Raw genomic sequence first — 27,488 nt, 5'->3', positions numbered from 1 at the left:
TTCCCTGCACAAATTCAGTATGCATTGGACCATTCAGTCCTTGGTCTCTGCAGAGACTGCTAAGGAAGATGCTATCTTGGGTGGGATCTTAGGATGCCTACAAACACCGTGTCCCCTAAAAAATGGAAAGGACTGGGCTTCAAGCACAAACTAATTTCAAATGAGCTACTCAGCACCCATCAGATGGCATTATTTTTATCCACTGCACACTGAGGCCTGATCGAAACAAGCAATCTGGAAGTGATGGGCTCCTTAATCAAATAACAATCCCTGGAGCCATCCGGTCCTTTTAAAAAAAAAAAAAAAAAAAAAAAAAGGAATAAATTAACAATGTAACTGATGATGCACAAGTATATGTTGCATTTGCAAACCTTACACTCTACAGTAGTTTGCACTCAGCCTTTTTTTATTTTGGTAGCACTAGTTCTGTAAATAGAGCATAACAGTCAGAATAGATCTCCTAAATATGGGGGACACTTATCACAAGAATAGCAGCCCTCTATGGCAATTGGAATTGCTGATAGCCTTGATCTTGTCTAGAGGTCGTGTTTTGTATCTAGAGATGCTCCTGAGTTGCAAAGTTCAGCTCAAGCTCTTTAGTTGAATTTCCCAAAAACTGAGGGTTGGGGGTGTTTCCAGGTTACACAGTGATGCCACTTGGCTGTTAACAGGATGGTTCCCTTATAAATCAATAGTGATCCATCCCAGGGCCCTCTCTAATTGGGATTGTTTGTTCTTAGTTCAAATTAATCTCAATCCAGGGATGCATCACTGTTTAACAACTCACCTGAATGAATTTGCCCCTTTGAAAGGGCAACCAGCCAACGTGAACAGATTGCTTTATAACTGCATGAGGCAATGCAGTTCCTAACTGCTGCCAGGAAAATATTGCCCGTGAATAATTTCTATGGAATAGCACCAGCCATTTACAAATGTAAAACAGAAGCTTCCTTACAAAATTGGTAATCCTTCTTCGTTGTCTGATGAAGCTTGTCTGTTAGCATACGTGTTTATTTGTGGGCTTGCCATTTTTGCAGCACTTTGTCCTGCAGCCCCCTTGATGCATAACTGCAAATTACAGTCTATAGCCAACATTTCTTTGTAGTCGCTAATGGTGCAAAAGACACAGCAAAAGGTTGCTAGCTGTTTGGGGAAACAGATTGGCAAACCCCTGGCAACAGGCCTAAGCAGGAGGAGAGATTCATTTGGATATTAGCGTATATATTGTACCTAATGATGGAATTGCTTCTAAAATTGGGATTATCCCTCTTGAGTGTTTATGGCTTCTAGTCCTGTGCTCAGGCCATACCTTTCCAAATTTGAATCCCAGCTATAACCATGACCCCCTCTGCGGTTATGGTCCAGTAATATAGGGCCTAATGCTGAAAAGTATGCAGAGGGTGCTTCTCTGCTGTTGAAGTCCGTGGGAGCTGAGGGTGCCTTGTACTGCGCAGGATTGGGTCCTGAACTTTACTTCCCTCCTACCTGGGGTGTAGGATTCACTGGTTAATGTATGGAAAGCCTATATATTGGAGATTAGATACCACGGTGGTAGATGGCTTAGAAATAACTAAGTGAGAGAGTTTTTAGAGTAGCAGCTGTGAGTGTAGCTAGAGATGCAGTGAGTGTTATTTTATTACAAGGGAAAAGCCACACAGTGACTACAGAGATTCCAGAGGTTCAGCTCATGTTTTGAGCTGAGAATTTAATTTGCTGTGTGCTGTATCCACACTCCTCCTTGAGTGAAGCTGGCATATTGTAAATGTGTCTGTTTTAACTCTTTCCTGGCCCTTGCAAATATCTGTTGGGTCAGATGCTGTCAGGACTAAATAAACTGTTTCTGTAGCTGTGCACGTGAATGATTTGAAGACTATAACAGCTGGGGAAATAAAATAAGTGAGAATAAATTTGGGGTAGGGGATAAATGCCAGCGCAGACAGTCTCTTGTCAGCTTTGCACAGGAATTGGTGGTTCATAATGAAACTAGACACCAAGTTCATTTGCACTCAAGACATTCTTGGCTAGCATGTCTAGCTCAGCTCACCAGTCCCGTACTCCTATATAAACTGTCATTCTGTCTCCATGTCCCTTCTCTTACCCCAATCGCTTCCTTCCCTGGAGCAGCAGTTTCAGAGATGAGGAGTGTACTGTAGATTTCCCCTTCAGAAATAAGAGGGAGTTTGATGGTGGCACATACAATGACCAGGAGTCTGGAGAAGGTAGATTGGATGTTTCTATTCACCCTTTCTCATGATACCAGAACAAGGGGACATTCAGTGAAGCTGAAAGATGGCCAATACAAAACCAATCATAGGAGATAACATTTTTTCATGCAATGAGTGATTAGCCTGTGGAACTTAGTGCCACAAGCAATATCATCGAGGCTAAGAGTGTGGCGGGAATGTTTAAAAAAAAGCCTGAACATAGAATCATAGACTATCAGGGTTGGAAGGGACCTCAGGAGGTCATCTAGTCCAACCCCCTGCTCAAAGCAGGACCAATCCCCAAGTTTTGCCCCAGATCCCTAAATGGCCCCCTCAAGGATTGAACTCACAACCCTGGGTTTAGCAGGCCAATGCTCAAACCACTGAGCTATCCCTCCCGTAAATATTAAAATAAACAAGAGTTTTTTGGAAGTAATGTAAACCCTCATGCTTCAGGGCATGACCCAGCCTATAACTAATGTGTTTTTTAGGAGGAAGCTCCCTGAAGGCAAGCTATCTCGTAACTGCCCACTGCAGGGTTTCTTGCACCTTCCTCTGAAGCAATTGGTGCTAATCACTGGACTAGATGGCTTCTGTGAAATGAGCGTGTTCTTGGTCCAGTTCCTAATGGACAGGAGGCATTCATATCACAAAAACTGTAATTGCACTGGGCACTGACTCTCCTGCTTGATGGCCACAGAGGCAGGCCATTGAACGGAGCAATGGAGTCTGAAATCCCCTCTAATCCCTGGAACATACTCCCCTACAGGTAAGGCCAACATGAGGAAATTTGTGTGATTTCTCTTAATGAACTGGGGATGTAGGGAGCCCTTTGTCAGCCTGGCATCTTTCACTAGCAGTTAAAAAAAAAATCACTTGTAAAGAAGAGAGACAAAATCCTGGGTATTAAACAAAATGTGTTCCCATTCCACAGTGATTTGTATTCCTAAAGAACCGAATTAGCATAAAGCTGCTGACGGCATGATTTTCAGAGTTATACCCCATGCCCATGCACTGCCCAGTTTAGAACAGGGAGGTGAATAAAGATCAGAGGTTTCCAATATCCTCTTGAGGCCTTTGCTGCCAGGTGTTGAAGTAAAAAGAAAACGGTACAGAGTTTAAGCATAGAAGTTTCTGGTTATCAAGGAATAAGGTACAGATTATCAAGAGGTGCGAAATTCGGTTTAGGAACGGCTGGCATAAGGAATACATAATCTGCAGTCTCCCCAGTTGGGGGTAAAAGTTTAACGAGTCAAAGTACAGACATTGAGGTATGGGGGTATGTTGTTCATATAATGGCTATGTTCAGGTGTGGAGTATAATAATACATTGCCCCCCTACCACCCATTGAATTCCAATGTAATTTGACAAATGTCTTCCTTCCCCTAAAGAATGAGAAGCAAGAGAGTCACTCCTGGTCTTGTGCTATCTCTTCAGAAGTTCACAGGGATTTGAATTAACTTCAGTGAAGAAAGTTGGTCACAGTTTGCAAAGACGTTATCTGTGTTTTAAAATATATTCATAGATTCATTTTTTTTAATAGCCTATTGTTTCTGGAGCTGTTAGAGTTCTCTGCTGCACATGTACGTACATGTCTTTGATTGAAAAGGTCAGAATTTTACACAAGAGCCGTGTGAAGGAATTTGCTTTCAAACCCTGCACATTTTCATTTGCCTGTGTAGAAAAGTGTGTTGCAAATGCCATTCCTTATCCTTCATGCAGGAGAAACACTCACACAGCAGTGCTCCTTTGGATAATATGAAAGTAGGAGCTGGAGCAAGTTCTAAGCATCTCACCCCATAGTGGAGCATTTCCTGTTCACTCACCCTACTGTGCTTACTCACGCAGTGCCCAGAACATGTAGTAAAGCCCTCGCTCCCACAGTTCTGGCTGCTCTGGTACAGTAGCAGGACCTCACCCCAAATACAGGCTGTGCTGGAAAGATAGTGAGAGCAGCTCCTGGCTACCTAACCCCACTAGATCAGTAGCTTCAGCAAAACCTAGCATCTCGCTTCTCTCACTGCCAGATAGGAGTAGGAAGTACTTGTGTCCATCGCTGTTCTGTCTGGGTGCCAATGACATAATGAAAATGTAAGCAGGGTATCTTTCCCCCAAAATAGGGAGCAGGGACTCTGCCACATCCCACATCAGCCAGTAAAACAGCCCCCTAAAGAGCCAGGGGATGGTAACCGGGAGACCAGTTACCAGGGGGGCAGCAGCACTGACGTCAGGGTAAAACAGCGGCGGAGGGGCACAAGTGGTGTGACAGGAGCTCTGATTGGGGCGCTGTGGGAGCCTTCTCCACAGCAGAGAATCTGCCACTGTCGGTGTCGTCCTCTCCCGTTTCCATGCGGGCCACTCTGCGTGGGGCTGAGTATTGCAGGGTCCCCAGCAGTCTCTAACTGCTTTGGGTGAACGTAGGGGGAGAGGGCATTGTGGGACAGCAACTGAAGCCTAGCTTTCCCATCATGCTTTGCACTGCAGTGGCTGCCATGGAGCCGTTTGCTGGCGTGTGTCCCTGTTGTTCAGACAGGATATTTTGAAGCACAAGTCCAAGCATCACAGCATTTCTCCAGCTTTGTAAGTGCAGCCAGAACCCTCCCAGGAGCCCATTACAATAAAAGCCCCCCCCCCAGTGGGGAAAAGGCATTTACATGTGAGTTTATTTTTTTAAAACCCAGAGCCTGAATTCAAGCCCTGGGATAGGAATATGTTTCTTTTAGCAGGTTTCCATTAGCAACCATGGCATGAGAAGCTCTTGTACTTTCTATTGTAATGTTGTTGTTAGGAAGTTGCTGCTATTGGTGAGCTAAAAGTAGCAAAGGATTTACTCGGAATACACTGTGTTTTTATGGTGTATTTTCGCTCTCTCTTTCCTGTTTTCTGCTTACTGCAGAAAGCAGGTATTGGGGCTGATTTTTGTTCTGAGGCGGGATAACTTAGTGCAAACTAGGACATGATCTGGAATTGGGATGTGTTACTGGGGCAAGAAATGGAACTAGTGATTCATTGGAAAGGGGGAAATGTCGACTTGGTGTTTATGGTAAAAAAAATAAAAATTAGGATCAGGAAACATCACGTTTTCCTGTGCACCAGGTTCCAATGATATTGGCGTGGTATGATTCTGGGAAGGAGAGATGCTGCTTTGTGCCATCTTTGCTGGCAAGCTCTGGTCCGTGCCACTGAGCATCTGGGATGGTTTAATGGCACTTATGGTCGTCTGGTCTGGAAGAGTTAGCACAATGGTGATTGCTAGGGATACAACGAGGGGATAGACCTGATTCACTCTGACTGACATAGGGACCTATAACTTAAACGAGCTAGAGTCCCAGCAGTTCTCAAACTGTGGGTCGGGAGCCCAAAGTGGGTCACAACCCCCTTTTAATTGGGTCGCTGGGGCCGGTATTTAGACTTGCTGGGGCGTGGGGCCAAAGCCTGAGCTCTGGGACTGTAGCCAAAGCCCGAGCCTTGCCGCCTGGGGCTAAAGCAAAAGCCCAAGCCACACCGCTCAGGGCCAGAGCCAAAGCCTAAGCCCTGGGGCTGAAGCCAAAGCCCAAGCCACACCGCCCGGGGCCAAAGCCCAAAGGCTTCAGCCTGGGGAGTGGGGCTCAGTTTACTGTCCCCGACCTGGGGCTGAAGCCCTTGGGTTTGGGCTCCACCCCCATCCCAGGTGACGGGGCTTGGGCCCACCCCGTGCAGGGCGGTGGGGCTCCAGTGGGCTCAGACTTCAATCCCCCTTCCTGGGGTCATGTAGTAATTTTTGTTGTCAGAAGGGGGTCACGGTGCAATGAAGTTTGAGAATTCCTGAGCTACACATTTTAATGGGGGGACTTGACCTTCTGGGAAGACAGGCTCTGTTACTGCCTTGTTGGGGTTTCCTCTGGGGCAGCTTTAATTCTACCAGAGGGCTCCATAGGAGGATGCACTGATCTAGCAGAGCTCTTGAAGCACAGACATGCTTAACTTTAAGCAATGAAATCATCCCAGTTCTGTACTTAAATTTAAGCATATGCTTAAGTGGTTTTCTGGGCCCAGGAATCACTAGATGTCCTGGCCATGCTTTGTCCCCAGCCAGTGCAATTTACACTTTGGGCAGTTTTGGCCTCTGATTGCTCTGCACCTCGCACAGATGGGAAGTTACCACAACTTGCCATTGCCAAAAGCCTGACCCCATGCTCCAGTTGGACTTTCTGCCTGCAGCGCTCCTGCACCTAGGTTTGAACTGATTAATGCTGAGCTCAATCTGAGCACAGCCTGCCCTTCTGCAAATCAATACAAGGGGTAAAAATCAAAAGCAAGGCAGCAGTGCCGGAGGTGGGAGAGAGGGCGGACATGTGCCATAGGAGCAGACAAGGGGTTTCCCTGTTGTTCTGAATTGGGGAAATGTGCTATATTGGAGCCGGAGTGGAGTGTCCCAAGCAGTAAATCTCCATCTGAAATTCTTTCCCTGCCACCCTTCAGTGAGCAGGGCAGTGGGTGCCCTTTTATAGGCTCTAGTCTGCAATACAAGTTAACAGTCCCCTTCCTCCCCCTTCCCTGCTGAGGGAAATACTGCTGTTAAATAAAAACCAGCTATTTTGACCCTCACCAAATTAAATACAGATAGCAAAAATCTTTGGGTGTATTAACTAAAAGCCCAACTGAGCCATGCTGTGTCTAAGGTCTGTGGGCACCTTCAGTTAATATTAGACCAGATCCTGCCAGTGACCTACAGGCTGGTCAGGCTGGTGCAGCTGGGCTGATGGGGGATCCTGACTCCAGAGTGGTATGTGTCTCAGCAGCTTCTTTCCTTGCCTGCTGCCTGTATTCCTTCTCAGTGGAGGTGGAGGTCTTGCAAACAAATCTGTGCTACTCACATTCACTGGTCTAGCTGGTGCCATGAAGCCGCCTGGAGGCTGTTGTTGCAGTCACAGAGAAGCCTCCAGGAGGGGGGATGATTTTACATACACAAAACAGACCCTGACCCCTATGGAAATCTGGGAGTTGGCCCAGAGGGTCACGATTTGGCCTGTATTTGAATCCCAATTCTGTACTCCTCAGATAGGAATACTTTTGATTGAAGTCATTTGAAATTTGCCTGCATATGGAGTACAAGGTCAGATCTTAAGAGCTAGTACCTTTGACTGTACCCTGCTTGGACTAGAGGGCTTTAGAGATCTAAACAAACCCTCATTTGACAGGCAATATTTCCTGTATAAAGCCTGGGACGGATTCTCCTGAAACCATCAGGACTGACTTGTTCCAGAGTCCTGGTCAGGAGCACAGAAGGCATTTCTATTGGCTCCCTCTCCTTTAGACCCTGAAGTCAATTTTCTTTCTGTTCCTTTTCTTCCTTACATGCTGGGTTTTTTTCCACCCTGCTGCTGTAACACACCCATGATGACACTGCTGAGTGGGCAGAGGTGCATAGCACATGGACATCTGTTTCTGCCATAGGAAACCAGGCTTGAGGGATAATCTTCTACCAAATGATAGTGCAGGCTTCCGGGTGGCAGTGGCTGGTTTTAAAATACCCATTGGCTAAGAAGAGACTTGCAGCTGGTGTGACCAAAATTTGCAGCATGGGGCTTCACAGCCGAGTGACATCCTCTGCACCCTGTAAGGCCAGCATGAGCTGTTGTACATTACCATTCTTTCTGAAGTCTGACTCCTGACACTTGCAATGCAGCCCTGAGCCAAGATTGTTCAGAAGTGACTAGTGATTTTGGAGCCTCAGTGTTTGGGTGGCCAACTTGAGACACCTAATAGGGGCCTGATTATATCTAAGAGTGCAGGCACTGAGGCCCTTTTAAGGCATCTCAATTTCAGCCCCCAAAATCATAGCTATTTCAGATTATTTTGGCCTTGTTTCATTGGGGCTGCAGTGAACGCAACAGCCATGTGCGTGCTGTGTCATAGATACAGTGGGAAAATATTTCTGCTAGAGAGAGAGGGATAAAATAATCAATTTTCGTGACTGTTTAGTGTTTCTTTCCAGCCATCTCTCTCTAACCCAAAGACTGGGAATGAAAATTCCATCCTCCTGCTCATCCCACTGCATGGTACTCATGAAACACTGCCTTCTGCTCTCTCTGGGTTTTATGTGGAATTAGCACTCTCATCAGGATGGGGACATACATTATATGACCTGAATTCCTCTTAGAAAGATAGACAGATCGAGCACAAAGGAAGGGAGAGAACTGGTATATTTTTCAAATGAGGTCTTCTTTAACTTTCTCAGTCAACAACTGTTTCCAGAACAGCAATCAATCTCATTTAAGTGTATAGCAGTCGTGCTAAAGCAAAACCAATCCTGTATAAACGTCTCTGAGTATGTTTCAGTGCTGCAAAGTTATCGACCAGACTCTGTACTTCTGGGACTTCTGTTCTCATTCAGCATTGACCAAAATGGATGCAAATCCATTCTAATCGGTTGGTTCAGTTAACAAGATTATCCCTAACAAGATTGCGCAATGGCAAATAAACCCACGAGACACGTTCTCTGTGTGTTGAGGCTGTGTTTGTGAAGGGATGACTTGCTATCTTACTCCACTGTGTTAATCTGCAAAGTTCTCAAATCATCAGACCAAGTTAAATCAAATGGAGAGAGAGAAATCGCAAGGGAAGGAAACTTCTGTTGCCTGACAAGGGAGCTTATTACTTTACAGTAGCAAAAGAGGGGGCTGTGTGTTTGTTTTGAGCTTTTGGAATTACAACTTTATTAACCACAAAACTGCCTCCAGAAATCTTACTCTTCTGCGTACATTTCAGTAGACATACATGTAAACCTTTTGCTAGTTCAGCTGATTGAATCTACTATGTTGATGAAATGTTGTCTTCCTAAACCTAATCAGTACAAAGGTTTTATGTTAAAGAAACACTGCAAACTATAATTTTGTGCTTTTGTTGTGTTTTAGAAGCTTTAATAAAACATATTGGTGGTAGAAATGTTTTCACTGTTTAAAAATCTCAGTTGATTCTAAATAAAAAATTGTCTGATCCAAATCTCATTGAATTCAGTAAGTGATCTTGGACTTCTAGTGCTTCCTTTTGTTTAGGGAGGAGTTAGGCAAAATAGAGATGGCTCACTGACTACAGGTGAATGAATGGGTTCTGGTAACTTCAGAACCATACTGAAACTCTGTTCAGACCTTCTTGATGTTTGGAAATATTTCAAAAAATTGCAGTTTATATCCTCTTAGCCCACCATTTTGCTGCCTCTGCTCTTCTAGGATCCGACTGGGACCTAAACCAAAATGTTAAACTCTGTTTAGTTCTCTCCCAAACACACACACTATTTCTGGCAGAAGGAGATTTATCCCAATGGGGCAGACATTTTAAATCCTCCTCGCCCATCAGGGAAAACCTGTCACGTGGCTCTTCTGGGGCAGAAAAATCCCAGCTCAGTGTAGGGTGACCAGACAGCAAATGTGAAAAATCGGGATGGGGTAGGGAGTGGGGGTAATAGGAGACTATATAAGAAAAACACCCAAAAATCGGGACTGTCCCTATAAAATCCGGACCTCTGGTCACCCTAGTTCAGTGGCTAGTTTAGAAATTCACTGATGCAAGTGTGGGCAACAAATGCTGTAAACAGCAGCCATGTTTTTAGCCTTTACTTCACCAAGCAGCACAGGAGTGATGCTGAGCGGGGTAGCACCACCAGAAAACACACACTCCTCCTCCTCCTCCCCTTCTTTCTCCCTCTGGTAATGTCCTGTTGGCTGCAGGCATAGTCCCTGCCTGTCTCAACCCACCAGTAACAATGATGAGCAAAGCCACCTTTTGACAGCTAGTTGGCTGTAACCAGCTCTTACTAATCAATGTCATGACCTCTCCTTATCCTCCATCTTGCTTCTGTAAAAGGCTTTTCAGAAAATCTAAATGCTGTCAGGGTAGTGCTTTATAGGCTTTTGCTACTGTTTATGTTGTTTTGTGCACAATCTCTTATCTCTGAGCCTTCTGGCTGGTAGTGGATGGTTATATTATTTGAGTTGATTCTTTAAGCCTTGATTTTATTGATGGGTAATTTTTCTTGAGCAATCATGACCTGCTACAAAAAATGGTAAACAAACTGTAAACTGGGGGCTGGAAGGAATCTTTCCCCCCCTTGTATAGCATTGCACAATTGGCTTGGGGGTGTTGTCTACCTTTGAAGTATCAGATACCTGCTAATGCAGGATCCTGGAGTTGATGAACTGTTGGTCTGCTCCAATTTTGAGTAAATCTTATGTTCCTGTAAGAGGTGGTGCTAGCTTGTAGCTCATCCTTTTACCCACTTGACTTTGGATACCTTTTGCCTAGCACAGTTTCTCCCAGTGCACTGGTATGTTAATATGCTATTGCATTGATTCTCTAGCTATTTTTATCTGCTCTTCTGTTTCCAAGAGGAGTGGATTTCCCAGCAATTCCCACTGAAGCAATTATTCATGGTAGCTAAGGTACACAGAGTCTACTTTCAGGATATCCTTTGCTGGGAGCCTGGAAATTATTTTCTGGAAGAACCCAGTTTCTGAAGTGATCAAGAGGGATGGAGCTGTTAGTATTTGATCCTTCCCGGTAGACAGTATTGTTAGAAGCTCAGTGAGTCATGAATTTGTTGGGAAAGCTGTGCATTCAGGACCCTGATCGTGACAACCATTGGACCCTGTGACAGTGAGCAGTTTGAGAGGGGTCTGTACAGAAGCCTGTTTCTCAGCGTAACTACATGTCAACTGTGTGTGTGCGGCCACGCTGACTGTGCTTCCTAACAATGTTTTGTAGCAGTGTATTGTGGGAAAATCTGTTCAGCTATCCCATAGTCCCTCAGCAGTATATAGAGTGTCTGGAGGAGATGCACACACAGCAGCATGGGGAAACGTATTCTGGAATGTCCTACCTCGCACAGAGCTAGAGGAAGACTATGGTAAATGTAATTGCTGTGAGTGGGAAGTATCTCACTTTTAATGGCTCCTACTGTCCATGTGTTCTTATTAGTATGCTAAGAATTCAGAGTACACAAGGATGAAACGTTGATTAGATTCCCGAGCTGATTTTGGCCTCTGCTCCATTCTGGAGATGCTGAGATCAATTTAGTGCATTTTCCCTGCGGTGCTGTCTCAGTATTGTCAATATACAGCATGCATACTCAGCATATGACTGATGGCATGGTTTGAATCGGCCTCCAACCCCTACAGATCTCTGATCTGTGAAATCTGTGCGCCTCAGTCTCATTGTCTCAAATCGGCCCATCTCATGGCTTTTATTTGTTTTTGTTTGGCATGATCCAGCCACTGGCTGCGAAGCTAGGAAAATAGTAAAACATAATGATCATGGGGAGTTACATGACAATATTACCGTAATCAAATCGTTTGTGGTCATGATGGAGTGGAGGCTGAACTCTGATGTAGGAGGCTGTATCATTGGTTCTGATTGTATTAATGCATTGGCATCTCACATGTGAGTGCAGTTGTCCCTTCACTCATAAGGATGCTGCTGAGACGAATGCATGAAATGTGTGAGCAAAATGATTAAGGATGATAGACTGCTTCGGCTTGCCAAGCGAGCAGAACCCCCCCGTTCATGGCAAGAAAGCCACGTTCGACCCCTCATGTATCGAGGACAGCGATATGCAGTACCACAGGATGAGCACACTCCTTGTGGAGTGGCCAGTCCTGCATTTGGTGCTATAATAAAAGTTCTTCTCAGTAGTTGTGATCGTAGGGTTAAAAACTTAGACTTTGCCCTGGGAAGAATTAGCATTGCTCATTCACCTTCCCGTCTAGGTGCACTTCAATGAGGGGTAGGGCATTGTACTGGGGTTCGGGAGATCTGGATTCTCTTTCTGGCTATGCCACTGACCTGTTGGGTGACTTTGGGCGAGTCCCTTCCCCTCTCTCTGGATCTTAATTTCCTCATCTTGTAAATGGAGTTCATGATATTCAGCTTCCTTTGAAAAGTGCTTTGCGATTAAAAGTGCTATGTATGTGCTAAGTGATATTATTATACCAATAAAGCAACCATCAATAATGCAGTATTCAACAAAAGTGTCCTCAAGACAGTGGAGCTGGCTATGTAGATGGTAAGAACTTTATTTGCCATTGCAGGTGCAGGGAAAGATTGTGCTTGTATATATCTGAATATTATCAGAGCCCAGAAAGGTGCTCTGGGTGTTTCAGGTGTTACCATTGTTTAGAAATATGTTGTTCTTGGGAAAATATTAACAACCTCACAGCGCATCTGTCTTCTCTGTTTCTGTTTAGATTGCATGTCCCTTGGGGCAGAGGCTGTCTGGCTTTGCCTTCCAGAGAGCCACGTGTACTATCAGCACTCAGTTAGTAGTAAATACACAGCTCCATGCTGATTCAGTGTTCTAACATAGTGGCCACTTTTTATAGGAAACATCCCTGCTCGGAGAAAGAAAGCTATTTTTAGTTGAAACGGAGCCTTTTTAAATGATCCCCGATGGAAAAACAACCCTTGTAAGGGTTAAATCACAGCCTGGCTGGACTTTTTATTTCTGGCAGATGCAGTGGGAGCCAAGCAGCTTTTCAGTAGCTGGGCAAATGCAGCTTATTCCTGGTTCCTTTGGTAGAACCCCATCTTCCCCTCAGTCTTCCCCTCAGAGCACTTGCTATTGTGGCCCCCACAAGCCTGAAAGGATTGGTCCATCCCAAGGGAGGGAGCAAGTGTGGCAAAGCAGACAGTGCTATCGGAATAGAGTGAGGATGTGGAAAGCTGATGGTGGTTGTTCTCACCAGCAGGTTCTTTTAGGGCCATCATTACAGGGTGCAACAACAGGGGTCAAATCTTTATTGAGGGGGTGGGGGAAAACAATGGGTCTAGTTCCAGGAGGATTTCATGGCTATAAGACACTAAATTCTGCACTTCCACTCTTTTCTCTCCCTCCCGCCCTTTGTCTCAAGTATCTAGGGTTTTTCTTTTCTACTGGGCAAACGGGCAGCTGGTTATTTCCTGAGGGAGGAACGTGTGAGTTGAAAGGCAGCTTGCTGGCCAAAATGACTGAACGAGCACTCGGGGGCAACGGTGCATGAAGTAGGCAATGGAGCCCAGAGAGGATGCTTTGCCTTTTTGTTTTTCAAAGATATAATTTTTATAATTCCAACTACATACGGAAAGATTGCTGGGAGTGCCGGCCCACCTGTCTCAGGGTGGGTCAGACATTCAGAGGCAGAAATAGATACGGAGCCATCCTGTTTAGGCAATTAGACACTTCCTGTGTTTTCACCACAGTAGGCATTTTAGTTTAGTTGTGATGTAGAAGGAGGGATAAAGACAAATGCGTTCCCCTTTCGAAAACGCCTGTGCTTAAAAGAGCCTTCCTCTGGGAGGCATTTATTAAATGTATTTTTATTCATCCGCTCCTCAGAGGCTTGCTTTGCTTCTGCTGATGCGCACGTCAACTCCATCCTGGAGCTGGGCGTTGGCTGCTTTGCTTGGCCCTGTTTTAGGTCCTTCACCTCTCAGCCTACATAATGGCTGTCAACCCACATTACCTGTACCCCTCTCCTCTATGGGTTTGCGCTGACATTCCCACTGTACCTCCTGAGCAGCTTATCCTGAACCTCAGTGGGTGCCTGGCACTGTGCCATCTCACTTTCTCTCTTTTCAGCAGTTGATTCTATTCTGAAAGGGCAGGAGGTGCAAATGGAAAGAGCAGCTGCTCATTGGGAGGAGGGTAATGAAATGACATTTGACTCATGGTGGTTCTTTGTCACTGTCCTCTCTCTAATGTAGACACTCAGTGGCTGCAGTGTGGTGCTCTGAGGTGAAAGCTGTTGTGTAAGGGGAGAGGAGCTGGAGGGGGAAATAGAAATGAGGAGGGGCTAGCATGAGAGCTGAGCTCTTTATTTTGTGTTACAGACCAGTGATCTTCCTTTACCCTCATGTTCCCCCTCTGCCTAATGAATAACCTTGCGGTAGCTCTGTGTGGGGGATAAAATCCTTCCTGCCATGAGGTTTACTTAGCACTGAGACCTGGGCCAGGATCCAGAGTGAGACACAGATCTGGAACAGTAACTCAGGTTTCCCCTCTGCCCAGTGAGGTGCCCTGGATTCATTCTCCTCTGCTTTCCTGTCCTAGTTTGTAAGTTGTGTAGAGTCACTTTTTGTTGTGTTTGCACCTGTCTGTCCTGCTCAGGAACCTCATCTGTCATATACAGGAGCAATCGCAAAAATTGATTTGTGGGACACACATCTAACAGGCAGATCCGCTTGACAGATCACATAGCCATCATTTTCTGCATTTGCTTAAGAGTCAATCAGTGCTTTGATGCATATTTGGGTCATAAATAATCTGATGCAAATTAAATTTATTATTGTGACAGCTTTATTCAGCTATCTATTATTTATTAGGTTCTGTTGTCCCTTTGTTTACTCCTTTGTGGAGCTGTGAATTCAGCTTTTTACCTGTGAGAGAGCTCTCAGCTTGGTTCAGAAGAGAATTTGCCAACATCATGTTCCCCCAGGGGCCCATGAGTAGCAAGGAACATGTTATTTATTGGTGTGGAACTGGGAGATGTTGGGTGAGTTGGGAAGAGGATATTTGAATGCACATAGGATCTTGTCTTCTGCTTGTACGCAGATGCTGAAAGTAGATGTTAGGGGTGTGATCCAGAGTTCGTTACAGCCAATAGAAAAAAGTTGCCCAAGGTTATCCAGCAAGCCAGTGGCAGAGCTGGGAATACAATTCAGGTCTTGTGAGTCCCAGTCTTTTGTGGGCTTTGGATCAGGCCCTAAATGCCCCAGAGGTGGTTTGATGAGGCTGTTCGGTACCTGAATCAAGTGAAATGCAGGGCTGAGGTTTCTTTGGATGCTTGCTTTAGTTTTTTCTATTTTGTTGTCTGAATAAAAATGGCAGACTTTGTGAATCTGGAATGAATGAATTACAGTGTGATTCCAAGCGAAAGGGTCACTCAACCTGGAACTGCAATCAGCACACTGCTACCTTCTAGAGTAGCAGCCGTGTTAGTCTGTATCCGCAAAAAGAAAAGGAGTACTTGTGGCTCCTTAGAGATTAACCAATTTATTTGAGCATAAGCTTTCGTGAGCTACAGCTCACCAGCTCCCACTGTATTTTCCACTCATGTGTCCGATGAAGTGAGCTATAGCTCACGAAAGTTTATGCTCAAATAAATTTGTTAGTCTCTAAGGTGCCACAAGTACTCCTTTCCTTTTTGCTACGTTCTGACACTTTTTGGATCTGTCATCTTCTTCTGTTTCATTGTAAACAGATTTTCTCTCGAGAGAGATCCAAGTTCATTGTGGGCTAAAGCTTGCAAAGTGCTGACCACTGTCACCCCCATCCAGCAAATACTTGGTTAGTGACTATGCAAGTGCTTAAATCTTAAGTGCCTTGCTAGATTGAGGTTAGCACCTTGCAGAGTCAAACTCTTTAAGCCGAGTTCAGTACAGGGCAAATCCTTCACTGAATGCACAGCTTGAGTAGCTGTACTGTGTATTGAGGGGCTCGGGGGAGGGTAGGGGGCTAAGGAATCCCCTCTCCCGCCCCAGGCTACGGAACATCAGCCAAGGTGCTCCCCAGCTCCTTCAGCAATACGGGGGGCAGTGTCCAGCAAAGTAGTGAATCCAACTGGCTCCTGCTCAGGTCACTCCCACCCCTTCTCAATGAGGACACAGGGGGAGTCCTGCAGAGTGGTGTAAGTGGTGCATATGGAGAACACTGTGTAGAATCCCTAAATCTGGTGTATAGTGGAATTGCACCAGTTACACTGTATTCAGGGACCTCTGTGTTTCCTACACATGAAAGTTTTCAGAGTAGCAGCTGTGTTAGTCTGTATCCGTAAAAAGAAAAGGAGGACTTGTGGCACCTTAGAGACTAACAAATTTATTAGAGCATAAGCTTTCGTGAGCTACACATGAAAGTGTGTTTCCATGTACTATAGCAATGTAGGAGTAGCACCACCTGATAATCCTAGTAGCTACAGGCCTTATCCTGCTCTCCTTTTATGGAGCTGGCATGGCCTAGTGGATAGAGCAGTGGACTGGGAGACCTGAGTTCTATTCCTGGCTGTGGCCTGCTGGGTGACGTTGGGCAAACCATGGCCCTGCTCATGCTTCCGTTTCCTCATCTGTAAAATGGGGATAATGATCCTGACTTCCCTTTGTAAAGCACTTTGTGATCTACTGGTGAAAAGAGCTTATTCCAGCAAAAATAGAACATTCCACTGGGAGTTCTGCTTGTGCAGGGACTGCCAAACTAGGCTCCATGTATCCAGCGTGAGATTTTGTATATTGTCCATATAGCAGAGTAGTGGCTTTTCACTACAAGTGAAACAGGAACATGGGTATAATCTTGCACTTCTATTTCTTTTTTATCTAGTTTTTCTATCTTTGAATTACTCCTTCATTTTATTTACATACATGATACATGTTTGCGTTGTGATGTTGCTTACTACAGGAAATATAAAAAGTTGAGATAAAATATAAAGTACCATTGTATGGATTGCAAAATATGGACTTTGACTGACATACATGTATTGTTTTATTTGAAGGTTTTGGAATTTTAGTATGTAAAAAGATACACATATATCTTCTAAAACAGCTTCCCAGGATCCAGCATTACACACATTTTTTAGGATATTATTTCCTATTACCATGAAAATCCCTTAATTACTTTGTTTAAACACACATTTCATCAGAAGGAGTACTTGTACTTTGCTCCACAGTCTCCTCTTAGCGTTTTAAAAATAGAACGCTACAAATAAACAATGCCAGAAACCCACCTTGCCTGCCAGGAGCCACCCAATAATTAATATGATTTATACCCCTTAATACATATTTCCAGTCTCTCTAATTTGCCACCAGACCATATCGAGTTTCTGTCAGCTCAAGGAATACATGGGCCTTGCAGCATGCTCTGGATGTCAATAAACTAGGGTCTTTTAACAGTGTTTCTCAACAACTGGTCCATGGACCAGCACCGGTGCATGAGGTCTCCCTGATACAGTTTAGGAAGGCAGCAAGGCGGTCCCTGGTATCCAAAAGGTTGAGAAACACTGTGTTAGAAGAACTGTACTGGTGTGCCTACAATGATGTAAAAATCACTGTAGTTGCACCAGTGCAAATCCTGAATATAGACACATGCTGGTTTAAACCTTGCTTGTATAGATTTTAACATAAGTCTCTTTACTAGCCAAATTGACACAAGCAGTGTGTAAACTAGTTTAAGTGCACCTACATTAGGTGTATATAGAGGTGTCCCTAGATCTAACATGGACAAGACCCAAGTACTATTTTGGAGCCGGGTGGAGGAATGAGCTCCCAAGCTGAGAAGTCCTGGCAGAGGATACTCTGCCAGCTGCCTCCTACCTTATTTGAGTGGTACCTCAGCTGACTGTAACTGAGTCAGAATGGCATGTGGAGAAAGGCAATCTTTCAGATAGAGGTCCCACACCATTTAGGGCCTTATAGGTCAAAACTATCCCCTGTAGTGGAATAGTTACTCCCTGGTGTATATCATGCTGGGTCAGGCAAAAATTTAAAGAAAAGTGACTTGAGGTCCTGGTGGGTGAACTGGAGGGTGGAGCCCTCTGTTGAGCCACACAGCAGGTGCAGCTAGGGGAATGGTAGTGAAAACGCAGGTGCAGCTAGGGGAATGGTAGTGAAAACGCCTCTCACGCTGCCTCAGCGCTGCATTAAAAGGCTGCTACTAAGGGTGAGTCTCCATGGGGTGTTTCACCCAGGGTCTGTGCTGAGATAGCCAACAAGGGGGACAGCATCTATACACTATATCTGAATGCTCTCAAACCTTTGTGTCCGCTTCTTGTTGAGGTTTGAGCAGAGGCTCTTGATTTATCCCGTCCTTGTTTCGCCCATCCCTCAATTGTAAGCTTGCAGCAGACTCTGAGGGGTGTTAGTGTTGTAAAAGGTAACGCAAGTTCACTGGTCCGAATTTTCTCTGGTAATGAGAAGTCTGTTTGCTTATGGGCACTATGCTTTCTGAAAGCCTATTGGGTTGCCTAACTTGGTAAGCAGGACTGCAGAACATCCAATTAGGCGGAACTACTTTCCAGAGGGCTTGGCTTGAAGAAAATTAGTTTTCGTATTTTTGCCTGATGTTTATTAAATGTCCCCCCTGCTTTTCTCCCCTCTGCAGTTTTCATCTGTAGTTTCATGGTGGCAGCACCTATATTTGGTTACCTTGGTGACCGCTTCAACAGGAAGATCATCCTCAGCTGTGGGATCTTCTTCTGGTCAGCTATCACCTTTTCAAGCTCCTTCATCACTGAGCAAGTAAGACCTGCGTGGTGTCCGGGATTATAAGCAAAGGCATTCCACATAGTGTACTGAATGTAATGGGATTCTGTTCCAAACTCCCCAACACAGTGTATAGGGACGTGAGATGCCCCGTTGATGTATGTGTGGCATATCACATAGGGTATTGTGTAATAAAGTATTTAATGTTTGTGGTCACATGTCTCTTTGAAAGTGAAGTGTGTTCTTCCCTGGTCATGTGAATTGCCTAAACATCCCAGGGGAAGCAGATATAGACACATGTTCAAATTGATGCGTAGGCTTTATTTTAAGGGAGAGTTTACAGAACCAAAAAAACCTATCCATAATCAAATATTGGTTCTTTTGCCCCCTCTTTGCACAAACCATGGTAAGTTATCATTAACTCTGCTTGAACAGATTATATAGAATGGCAAAATGCTGGGCAGATGGAGTTTAGAGACAGATTTTGAGTAACCACCCTGGCTCAGTTTCCCTGAAAGGCAGTGAAGGTGAATAATAGGACTTAGATTAGTACAGTGTCAGCTCCTTTCTATATTAAATTATCTCTCTGGGAATTGATGATAGGATCCTCAGGCTCACCTAATTTTGGAAAGTCAAAGATAGCTTTCGATACGTTTCACAATGCTCCCAGTTTCAGCCTACAGTAAATGAGGCTATGTCAGTCTGTTTGTTTTCTTGCCTGTCAAGGATACTGCAAAACAACAAAGGCTTGGGAGTGCTTGAGAAAAGAATCCTCTCATTTAAATTATACCACAGAGGAAGCTTAATTGTTGCAGGTGGCAGCATTCCTGGAGAGATAAATCACAGCTAGGGGAGCCGCAGACGGATTTCCCTAGGGATCAGCCATTCATCCTCTTGGTTCAGCTGCATTCCAGAGGTTGCAGTGCTGTGGTCACACCCCAAGGATGACAAGCATGCTGTGCTGTTTTTAATACAGAGGTTGCCACCACCATCCGTGGAAGTGGTGGAAGTCACACCTGTGATTTGCTCACCTTGACATCCACTTGGATAGGATGGCATTTCTAAGCCCCCATAAATCATAGGGCCAAGCGTAGAAGTCTTTAGGGTAACGTCTACACTGCAAAGAAACACCCCCCATGGAGCCACATCTCAGAGCCCAGGTGGCTCCATCTGCAGGGTTAAAAATAACAGTGTAGGTGTCCTGCTTGGGCTGGAGGCTGGACTCCCAAGACCTTCTCTTCCCCCCACCCCCCATCAGAACCTGGGCTCCAGTTTGAGCAGGAACATCTATGCTGCGATTTTGAGCCCAGCAGCCCAAGCCCCCGCTGACCTGAGTCAATTGACCCGGGCTCTGAGACTCGGTGCTGCAGGTTTTTCATTGCAGTGTAGATATACTCTTCTACGCCAGCAAATTGCTCTTGTTTAAAATCGGTTATGCCGCACTCTTAGTGGAGAGAGAACGCTTCCCATCTGGAATGATATCAGGTTTCTTTTGGTTTTCTTTGGAAACATGCTGTGAAAGCAACTGTGGTTATAGCAAAAAGATAGTTATTGTTGTCACCCCTCTGTTGTAAGCCACAGAGGACATGCAACAGAGTTAAGCCATTAAACCCTTCATGAAGAGCCAACAGGTGAAAGGCTTTCCTGTAGCTCAGTGTGGATGTGGGATTATTGTTAGTCTAAGAAAGAGTGAGTGCTGCCGTAAAACAAGGATACAACTCTAAACATCAAGTAACAGGAGAATATGTTCTGTGTACAGACTCATTCCTTCTGGATTGCAGTCACCAATAGATGTGGGCCAAAACCAAAACCCTGGATCCAAACAACCCCAAATTCTGAAAAAGTTCTGGGTCATTTCTGATTCCCTGCCCAAGGTCCACTGTGATCTTCAGCTTTACCATAAACCTTTCTTGTAAGCCATGAGATCCACCTCCAGCGTAGACTCTACAGCCAGTGGGAGGACATTCTTTAACCAGTATATCAGAGGGCTGCAGCAACAGGACAGAGATCCTGGGTCATACTGAAAACAGTCCTGCTGCCACTTCTCTCTCCTGGGCAGGAATCTGAAATCTAACAGACGAGTCACACCAGCTTGCACAAGGTGACTCTTTGAAATAGCAATGACAAGAGGTCAGAGAAGAGGAAGTGCAGTTTTTATTTATACAGTAGCTTCCCAGCTTATGATCTTTGATTTCTAACGTTAGCTTAAGGAGAAAACACTTGTGGTTCTTAAAGAAGGGAGAGAAGTGATAGTGGGAGGGGATGGTGGTTTAAAATATGAAGATCCCTTCACTGGTTTAAATAAAAGCAGCAGCGAATCTACTGTTAGCAGAAGAGGTTGCCCACGTTCATGTGGACATGAAAACACCCGTCGAGAAGCAGCAAGTTGGCACAGCCTGAGCCCATAGAAATACAGCATAGAAAACTCCTTTATGTGGTGACAGCAGAAATACTGAAGTAGGCAAGAAACAATAGCCATTCAGTGAAAATGGTAAATTGCCATTCTCTGTTTGTAAAGTGTTGACTGCATGGTGCATGCTACCACAATGTCATGAATAACACTACTAAGCACCTATCCCTGTGGTTACATGGTATTTACCATGTTAACTGTAAATACAAGGGGCCTGCCTTTCAGAGGTGCTGAGTACCTTACAGCTCCCATGAAAAATGAGGCCACTGGATTGTTAACGGGCTTTTATGGGGTCTGCGTCATAAATATTCATTGCTGACTGAAAATTGGACATAAAGGAAGCAGTTAGCAAGCTCCTTATACATGGATAAATGTTCAGGCCAGCTTCTGGTCTGCCTCCACTTGTGCATGCCCAGAATCAGGGAGTCAAACTGATGGTTATTTTGGTTTGATTCAGGTTCAGTGTGTTCAGGTTTAGTTCTGATTTTTTTTTCCTTCAAATGGCTCGGTTATCAGTTTCAACCAGTTCAGATCAAATTTCGATCTCAGTGGAAGTAAACTCAAGAAGGAGAGCTGAAACTTAAAATTGAAACTATTTTGCTTTTTGGCCATTTATTTATGAACTTTAACTTTACATGAGTTTTCCTAGTGCTTTTGTGCTGTCAAATAAGCATAATTATTTTTTTTCTGTGAACAGTTTGTTTGAGAAAACTAAAATAACATTTTCTAATGTTTATTCCTTGAGAGGATAAATCTGAGTTTGGTGCATGAGTCGTGCCTCAAGTGTGGGAACTGGAGGGAGGAGCTGCCCCTGAGGTTGGGGGTGGGTGGGAGGAGGGAATCTAAGGGGGAGAAGGGCTGGGGAGCCGGGCTGGAAGAGGAGTTGTTAACTTCTGGGACCAGGAAGCGTTCCACTGCTTCTGTCCTCCGGAGGGTGTTTCAGAGATGGTCCATCTATCTCTGGCGCCTCCTGCTGCCTCATGTGGTGTGCAGGCAGCTCCTAAGCTTCCTCGCTCCCTCCCTGCTCTTGTGACTGGCCTTGTTTTCTTCTCATTCTCATCTCATTATACCAGGGCAGGCCTCTCTGGTAGCCACCATGTACCTATTTGTTATTTTTGTTGTCTTGTTGAAAATAAGATCACAGTAGCGTTCTAAAATATTGCGCTTAAAAATGCCGGACCTTTATTTGAAGCGGTAACCCAACCCACCAGTTCAGTTCCAGTTGAGGTTCAGCAAGTAGGACAAAAGTATAGTTCAGGTTCGATACTGGTTTAAACCGATTCGGTTTTGGTTCAACTCCCTGCCCAGAATTAAACAAGTCTGTACCTGTGCCTGTACTTTGCACGTGCAAACACCCAGTAAAAATTCAAGGCCTTTGTGCATGGTCTTTAAGGAGTCCTGTCCCTGTGCGTGTGCAAGTCATAGCAGTTTCACCAGCAAACCATTTTTGGCATTTTGGTGAGTGTTTGAAGAAAACCCCTTCAGGATATTGGTGCAGGCTCAGTAATGAAATGACAACATGCAGACTTAAAACCCTGAGTGAGCTGTCATGGAGCTCAAAGGGAAACGATTCATTCAGGTGCTTACTGCGCACAAGAGGCCCCACAGAGCTCCTCTACTAAAACATGGCTCCAGTCGTTATATTTTCATTCCACATGAAGAGGTGAATATTTCTCCAGCCCCCTTGCCCAACACCGTCATCACTGATTAATGACTATGGCAAAAGTCAAGTCTTCTTTTTGGATAGTGTTTTGATTAATCATAGGTCTGATTGCCCTATATATCTGGGGCTGATCCTCCCTGGGCTGCCTTGCCTTATGGTGTTTCGTCAGGAGGCCATATAAACCTGTGATTGCTCCATTGTTCTCTTTCTAAATAACTTTACCTTAAAGCCACTTAGTTATCAGGACTAACCAGAATGTGCTGGATCTTCTGAGTGTTTGGATGTGGCTGCTGGGACCCCGTGACTGTCTCTGTTAGTCAGACTAATAGCTCTCATGGTTGCTTCATCTGTCCAGAGTTCTGTCTCTGGGGAAGCCTTGAAGAGTTGTATTTTTCCCCCTCTCGTGCTGGCCTCCCACACCTCCCTTCACACTAAGGTCCAGTAATCAGCTCTCTGGTGGGCAGACAGCTACGATTTCTTAAAGTGAGGAGGTGCATAGGCGTGGAAAGCTTGCAAAGTGCTTTCAGTTTCTCACAGTGCTGTGATATTTCCCATACACATGGCTTGAGTAAAGCTCCCCTCTCCTTAATGGTGGCTGTACTTCAGAGATGGGCAAAATGATCTCAGTGTGGTGTGTGTGTGTGTGTGTGTAGTTAAGCATTTGGGGCTCCTTCAGGATGAAAGGGGATTATGTATAAACGAGGCTCAACCCAGATAAGGTTGTGACAAAGCTGGTTGAATGGGGGAACAAGCTAGAACACCTGGAACAAACTTCAGCTCTATTGATTCGAGGATTGTTTGCCTGCCTTTTATTACTTAGCTGAGCACCCAAGAAGGGTTTGCTGGATCACATCTACTTCTGGAGGCTCAGGTAGCACAGGGGCCACAAATTCTTTTTATAATCTGTGCCTGGCCCTGAGGCTGTGGACTGCTCTTCTGATATGAGGCTCAAACTGTTTTTGACTTGGCAGAAAATTAATGGGCTATTTTCAGAGGTGATGGCAGTTTGGAGCTGGTGTAAATTGCACATCAGTAAGTCTGTGTGAATTAAATGCTGAGGGAAGAAGAGGCTGGAGCAGGAAGAGCAACCAACAGAGGGCTGTGTATCTTGTATCTTCCAGCCTCCAGCACCTTCCTGTTGGTTGGTTCAGTGCTTAAATGCTCTTATGGTATAGTAGGGCAGATGCTATAAAAATATCTAAGACAGAATCAACCCAGCTTCTTCTCCCTCTGCAGGTAAATTATACAGACTTACTGTTAGGTACCTTTGTTGTGTGCATCCACTCTGAATTTGGCCCTGAAAAAAGGGAAGAAACAACCCCCTGTGGAACAAAATATCAGCCAAAGCAAAAATCCGTCTGAGAGTTCAGTGCTTCATAAAATCATGTCTTTGAAACATGCCTGGCTTACTTCAGGTCCTTTTAGTTCAAGGACAGATAAAAGAGACACAGAAAATTACTCAGTGTAAAAAAATAAAACTGAGGTTCCTTGGAAGCAAAGAAAAATCTCAAGCCCTCTACAGCATTCTGGCGTCTGTTGCCTCATCAAATGTATACCTAATAATGTGTGTTAGGTGCTATTGAGTAAAATAAATCCTGAGATTTAAAAGCAGAAACAAGCAAAATTAAAAGCAGTAGGCCATCTTTTTGTAGGTTTAAAGGGGACTGGATGTTTTTGCTGAAGTCTCATTGAATTGATGGAATGGTTGTGTACCATTGTATACAAGCTGAAGTCTGTTTCAGAGGGCAGGCAAAACAGATTCCCAATGCAGCTTTGTATCTGGAGTCTGGGAGCTGTGGCTGTGCTGTACCTGGTCCCCGGACTAACATCCTTGTCAGTTTGCACAGCTGTTAAATCGATCTGTGCTAAAAGTAATTCAGGTGCTGATGGACAAGGGCTGTAAGTTGGCTCAGCAGTATTTTGGTAGCCACAGCTTGGTGTTAGAGCAGGGGTGGGTAAACTTTTTGGACCAAGGGCCACATCTGGGTTTGGAAATTGTATGGCGGGCCATGAATGCTCACGAAATTGGGGGCTGGGGTGTAAGCTCTGAGGTGAGGCTGGGGATGAGGGGTTGGGGGTGCAGGAGGGTGCTCCGGGCTGGGACTGAGGGGTTCAGAGGGTGGGAGGGGGCAGAGGAGCAGGCTCCGGGCAGTGCTTACCTCAAGCAGCTCCCAGAAACAGTGGCATGTCCCCCCTCCGGCTCCTACACGGAGGTGTGGCCAGGTGGCTCTGCGTGCTGCCCTGTCCGCAGGTGCCACCCCTGCAGCTCCCATTGGCTGCGGTTCCCAGCCAATGGGAGCTGCGGGGGCAGTGCTTGGGGTGGGGGCAGCATGCGGAGCCCCCTGGCTGCCCCTACGCATAGGAACTGGAGGGGGGACACGCTGCTGCTTCCGGGAGCTATGCAGAGTGGGGCAAGATCTCGACCCTGCTCCCTGGCTGGAGCGCCGGAGCAGGGCAAGCCCTGGATCCCGCTTCCCGGTGGGAGTATGAGGGCTGGATTAAAATGTTTGGAGGGCCAGATGTGGCCCCCAGGCCATAGTTTGCCCACCCATGAGTTAGAGCCTTGCAGGGATGAGCCTATGATATGAAATGTCCGTTTAGTCTTAACTGCTCAGGGGAAAAGTAAAATCTACTACTCACCTTACCCACCCTATAGAAAGAGATACATGTGTCAGAGTCCTGTCCAAATGCTTTCTGCTGGGAAGAGATGGTTTCTTTCCTCCAGAGGGGAACTTTCTGGTAGCTGTCATGGATACTTTGGTTCATCTACAATTAATACCCCAAACTCTCTCAAATTCAACCCTGGCCTGTTGAGCTGGAGCTCGGCCAGATAGCTCTCTCTTCACTTTCCTGGCTGCCTCTTGACGACTTGGTTCCCACTAGGACTAGACCCAGATGTGCCAAAATCAGAGCCTGTCTTGCATATTTTTACAGGAAGTGTGAGAATTCCTGAAGGAACCGGAGAATGCCATTTTCTTCAGTTCCTCTCTCCCACTGCTACACCTTCTATCCTCTTACTTTTTTAAAAGGTGGGGGAAGACAGGGAAAGAGCTCACATTTACTTCTGTCGTTTCCAGGCACAGAAGTTTGGCTGGGGTCAGCTCAATCTCGGACTGGCTCTGGCCAGAATATCACAAGCTAAGCGGTGCTTGAGAGGTTTGCACAAATAAGAGTGGCTGAGCTTTGAGTAACATGGTCATACGTCCCGTTTTGACCGGGACAGTTCCTTCTTTAAGCCCTGTCCCAGCCATCCTGACTTTCCCCCCCAAAACGAGGCATTTGTCCCATTTGCTTTTGTTGACTGTGTCAGTTGACTTTATCCTCTTTCGTCAAAAAAGTGGGGGGCGGGGCGGGAGAGGGGCAAGCGAGCAGTGACAGCCTCATGTGGGAGGGAGAGGACCAGGCAGGGCTGGAGCAAGCAATGACAGCCTTGTGCAGTGACAGCCTCACCCAAGGCTCAGGGAGGGCTTGGGCGAGCAGCAACCACAGCCCCGCAGGGAGAGAGGGCTCAAGCCAGACCTGCGCAGAGTCATGGTCACCCTGACTTTGGGCCCTTACCCCACTGAACCTCTCAACTTTTGCTAGGTGGGGGAAAGATGCAAGAGTTACCACAGGGATGAAGTGGTTCGAGTTGACTGAAGCAGGAGGGCTCTGCCGATCTCTGAGTCATACAGGTGTCTCTCACCCATCCTGTGCTCCTTTTCTACCCCTTACTGGCCCCAGGGCCCTTCCTCAGTGGTTACAGTAGATGGAAAGGGGAGGGGGAGCTCTCTCAGCACCAATTGAGGAGGAGAGGGAGCTGTGCGGGAGCACTGTTTACCCAAGTTGGGGAGAAGGAGGGCAGCCCCCCCTTTGCTTTTAGCAAGGGAGGAGTTGTGTTCTCGCCTCACCTTACCCCCTGTCCGTGCATTCAGGAGCGTGCGATGCATTCAAAGACGTGACAGCTGGTGATGAAGGTGTCTCGAGTGCAGCTGTAGCGCCAAAGCCCCGAATTTCCACCTCATGTGACAGAAGCGTTCATTGGAAGGTGAGCTCATTTCTGCTACAAAAAATAAAGGAGACAAAATTATCAAGAAGGATGTCCCTGTCAACTGTTCTCAAGTAACAGTTCCCATCTCTGCTGGTTCTCCTCTCCCCGCCGGGGGTCTGGAGCACTATGAGAGCCTGACTGCCTGCTCAGAATATCAGCTCCCTGGCTGGTAGGGGCAGAACGGCACCGTGTCCTATTGAAACCTTTAAAATAACTCTGAATGGATTTTACTGCATGCACAATACTGTTCTGTTCGTAGCAGTGTGTCTGCTGCTCTCTGTTCTTGGGTTCATTAGCTAGTCTAATGTCCTGAGATGCAGAAACTAACGCTGTGGATGCTGAAATCAGAGGAGATGTCTCTATCGTTCAGAATCACTGTAAGCATAACTCATGCACGCTGCCGCAAAGGCTTTCATGGCCCCTGCCAGCTCATGGTAATGAAGACAGCAGCCAGCACTGAGACATCAGGATTGCTAATCGGAGCTCAGGCATCCTTCTGGGTGAGCCTGACAGAACACTGTGCTAGAGGAGACTTGCGCACGCCCTGGGCTGGATCCTTTTTCTTGCAAACTCTCGTTAACTTCAACAGGCCTGCATGAGGGCTGAGTAAAAACGGAGTAGGGACCTGAGGAGGTGGCTCTGTGCATCTGTGCGCGTGCGCATGCATTTCCCCTCTCTGTTTAGGAAGATGTTGGATGTTTAGGCTATTGAAAAATGTTTGGACATCGCCATGAAGTCTACGCATTGTTGGCCTGATCCAGCTACCATGGAAGTCAGTGAGACTTCTTCTACTGTCTTTATGGGAGTTGTAGGATCAGAACCTGTCTCTTTAAATGGACATGGTTATATATTATTATTGTTCATTTATTATTTGTATCTTGGTAGCAGCTAGAGGCTTCAACTGAAATTGTGGGATCCTGTTGTGCTAGGCAATGTACGTACATAACAGGAAGACAGACCCTGCCCTGAAGAGCTTTGCAGTCT

General features: G+C 45.7%; 1 protein-coding gene across 4 annotated transcripts in view; it reads left to right on the top strand.

Annotated features, from left to right (window-relative positions):
- The window catches only part of SPNS2 (sphingolipid transporter 2), a 175,319-nt gene that overhangs the window by 66,577 nt on the left and 81,254 nt on the right, over positions 1-27,488 (top strand). For all 4 annotated transcript variants that reach the window (XR_005222601.2, XM_037880168.2, XM_043531369.1 and 1 more), the window contains exon 3: positions 18,301-18,437. Coding sequence is in view for 3 of the 4 variants with exons in the window: in XM_037880168.2 (XP_037736096.1) it covers positions 18,301-18,437 (137 nt within the window). In the remaining variant the exon portion in view is untranslated. The remainder of the gene's footprint in view (positions 1-18,300; positions 18,438-27,488) is intronic.

This window comes from Chelonia mydas, chromosome 17 (assembly GCF_015237465.2).
Source record: "Chelonia mydas isolate rCheMyd1 chromosome 17, rCheMyd1.pri.v2, whole genome shotgun sequence".
Lineage (NCBI taxonomy): Eukaryota > Metazoa > Chordata > Testudines > Cheloniidae > Chelonia > Chelonia mydas.
This window is presented reverse-complemented; position numbering and strand designations above follow the sequence as displayed.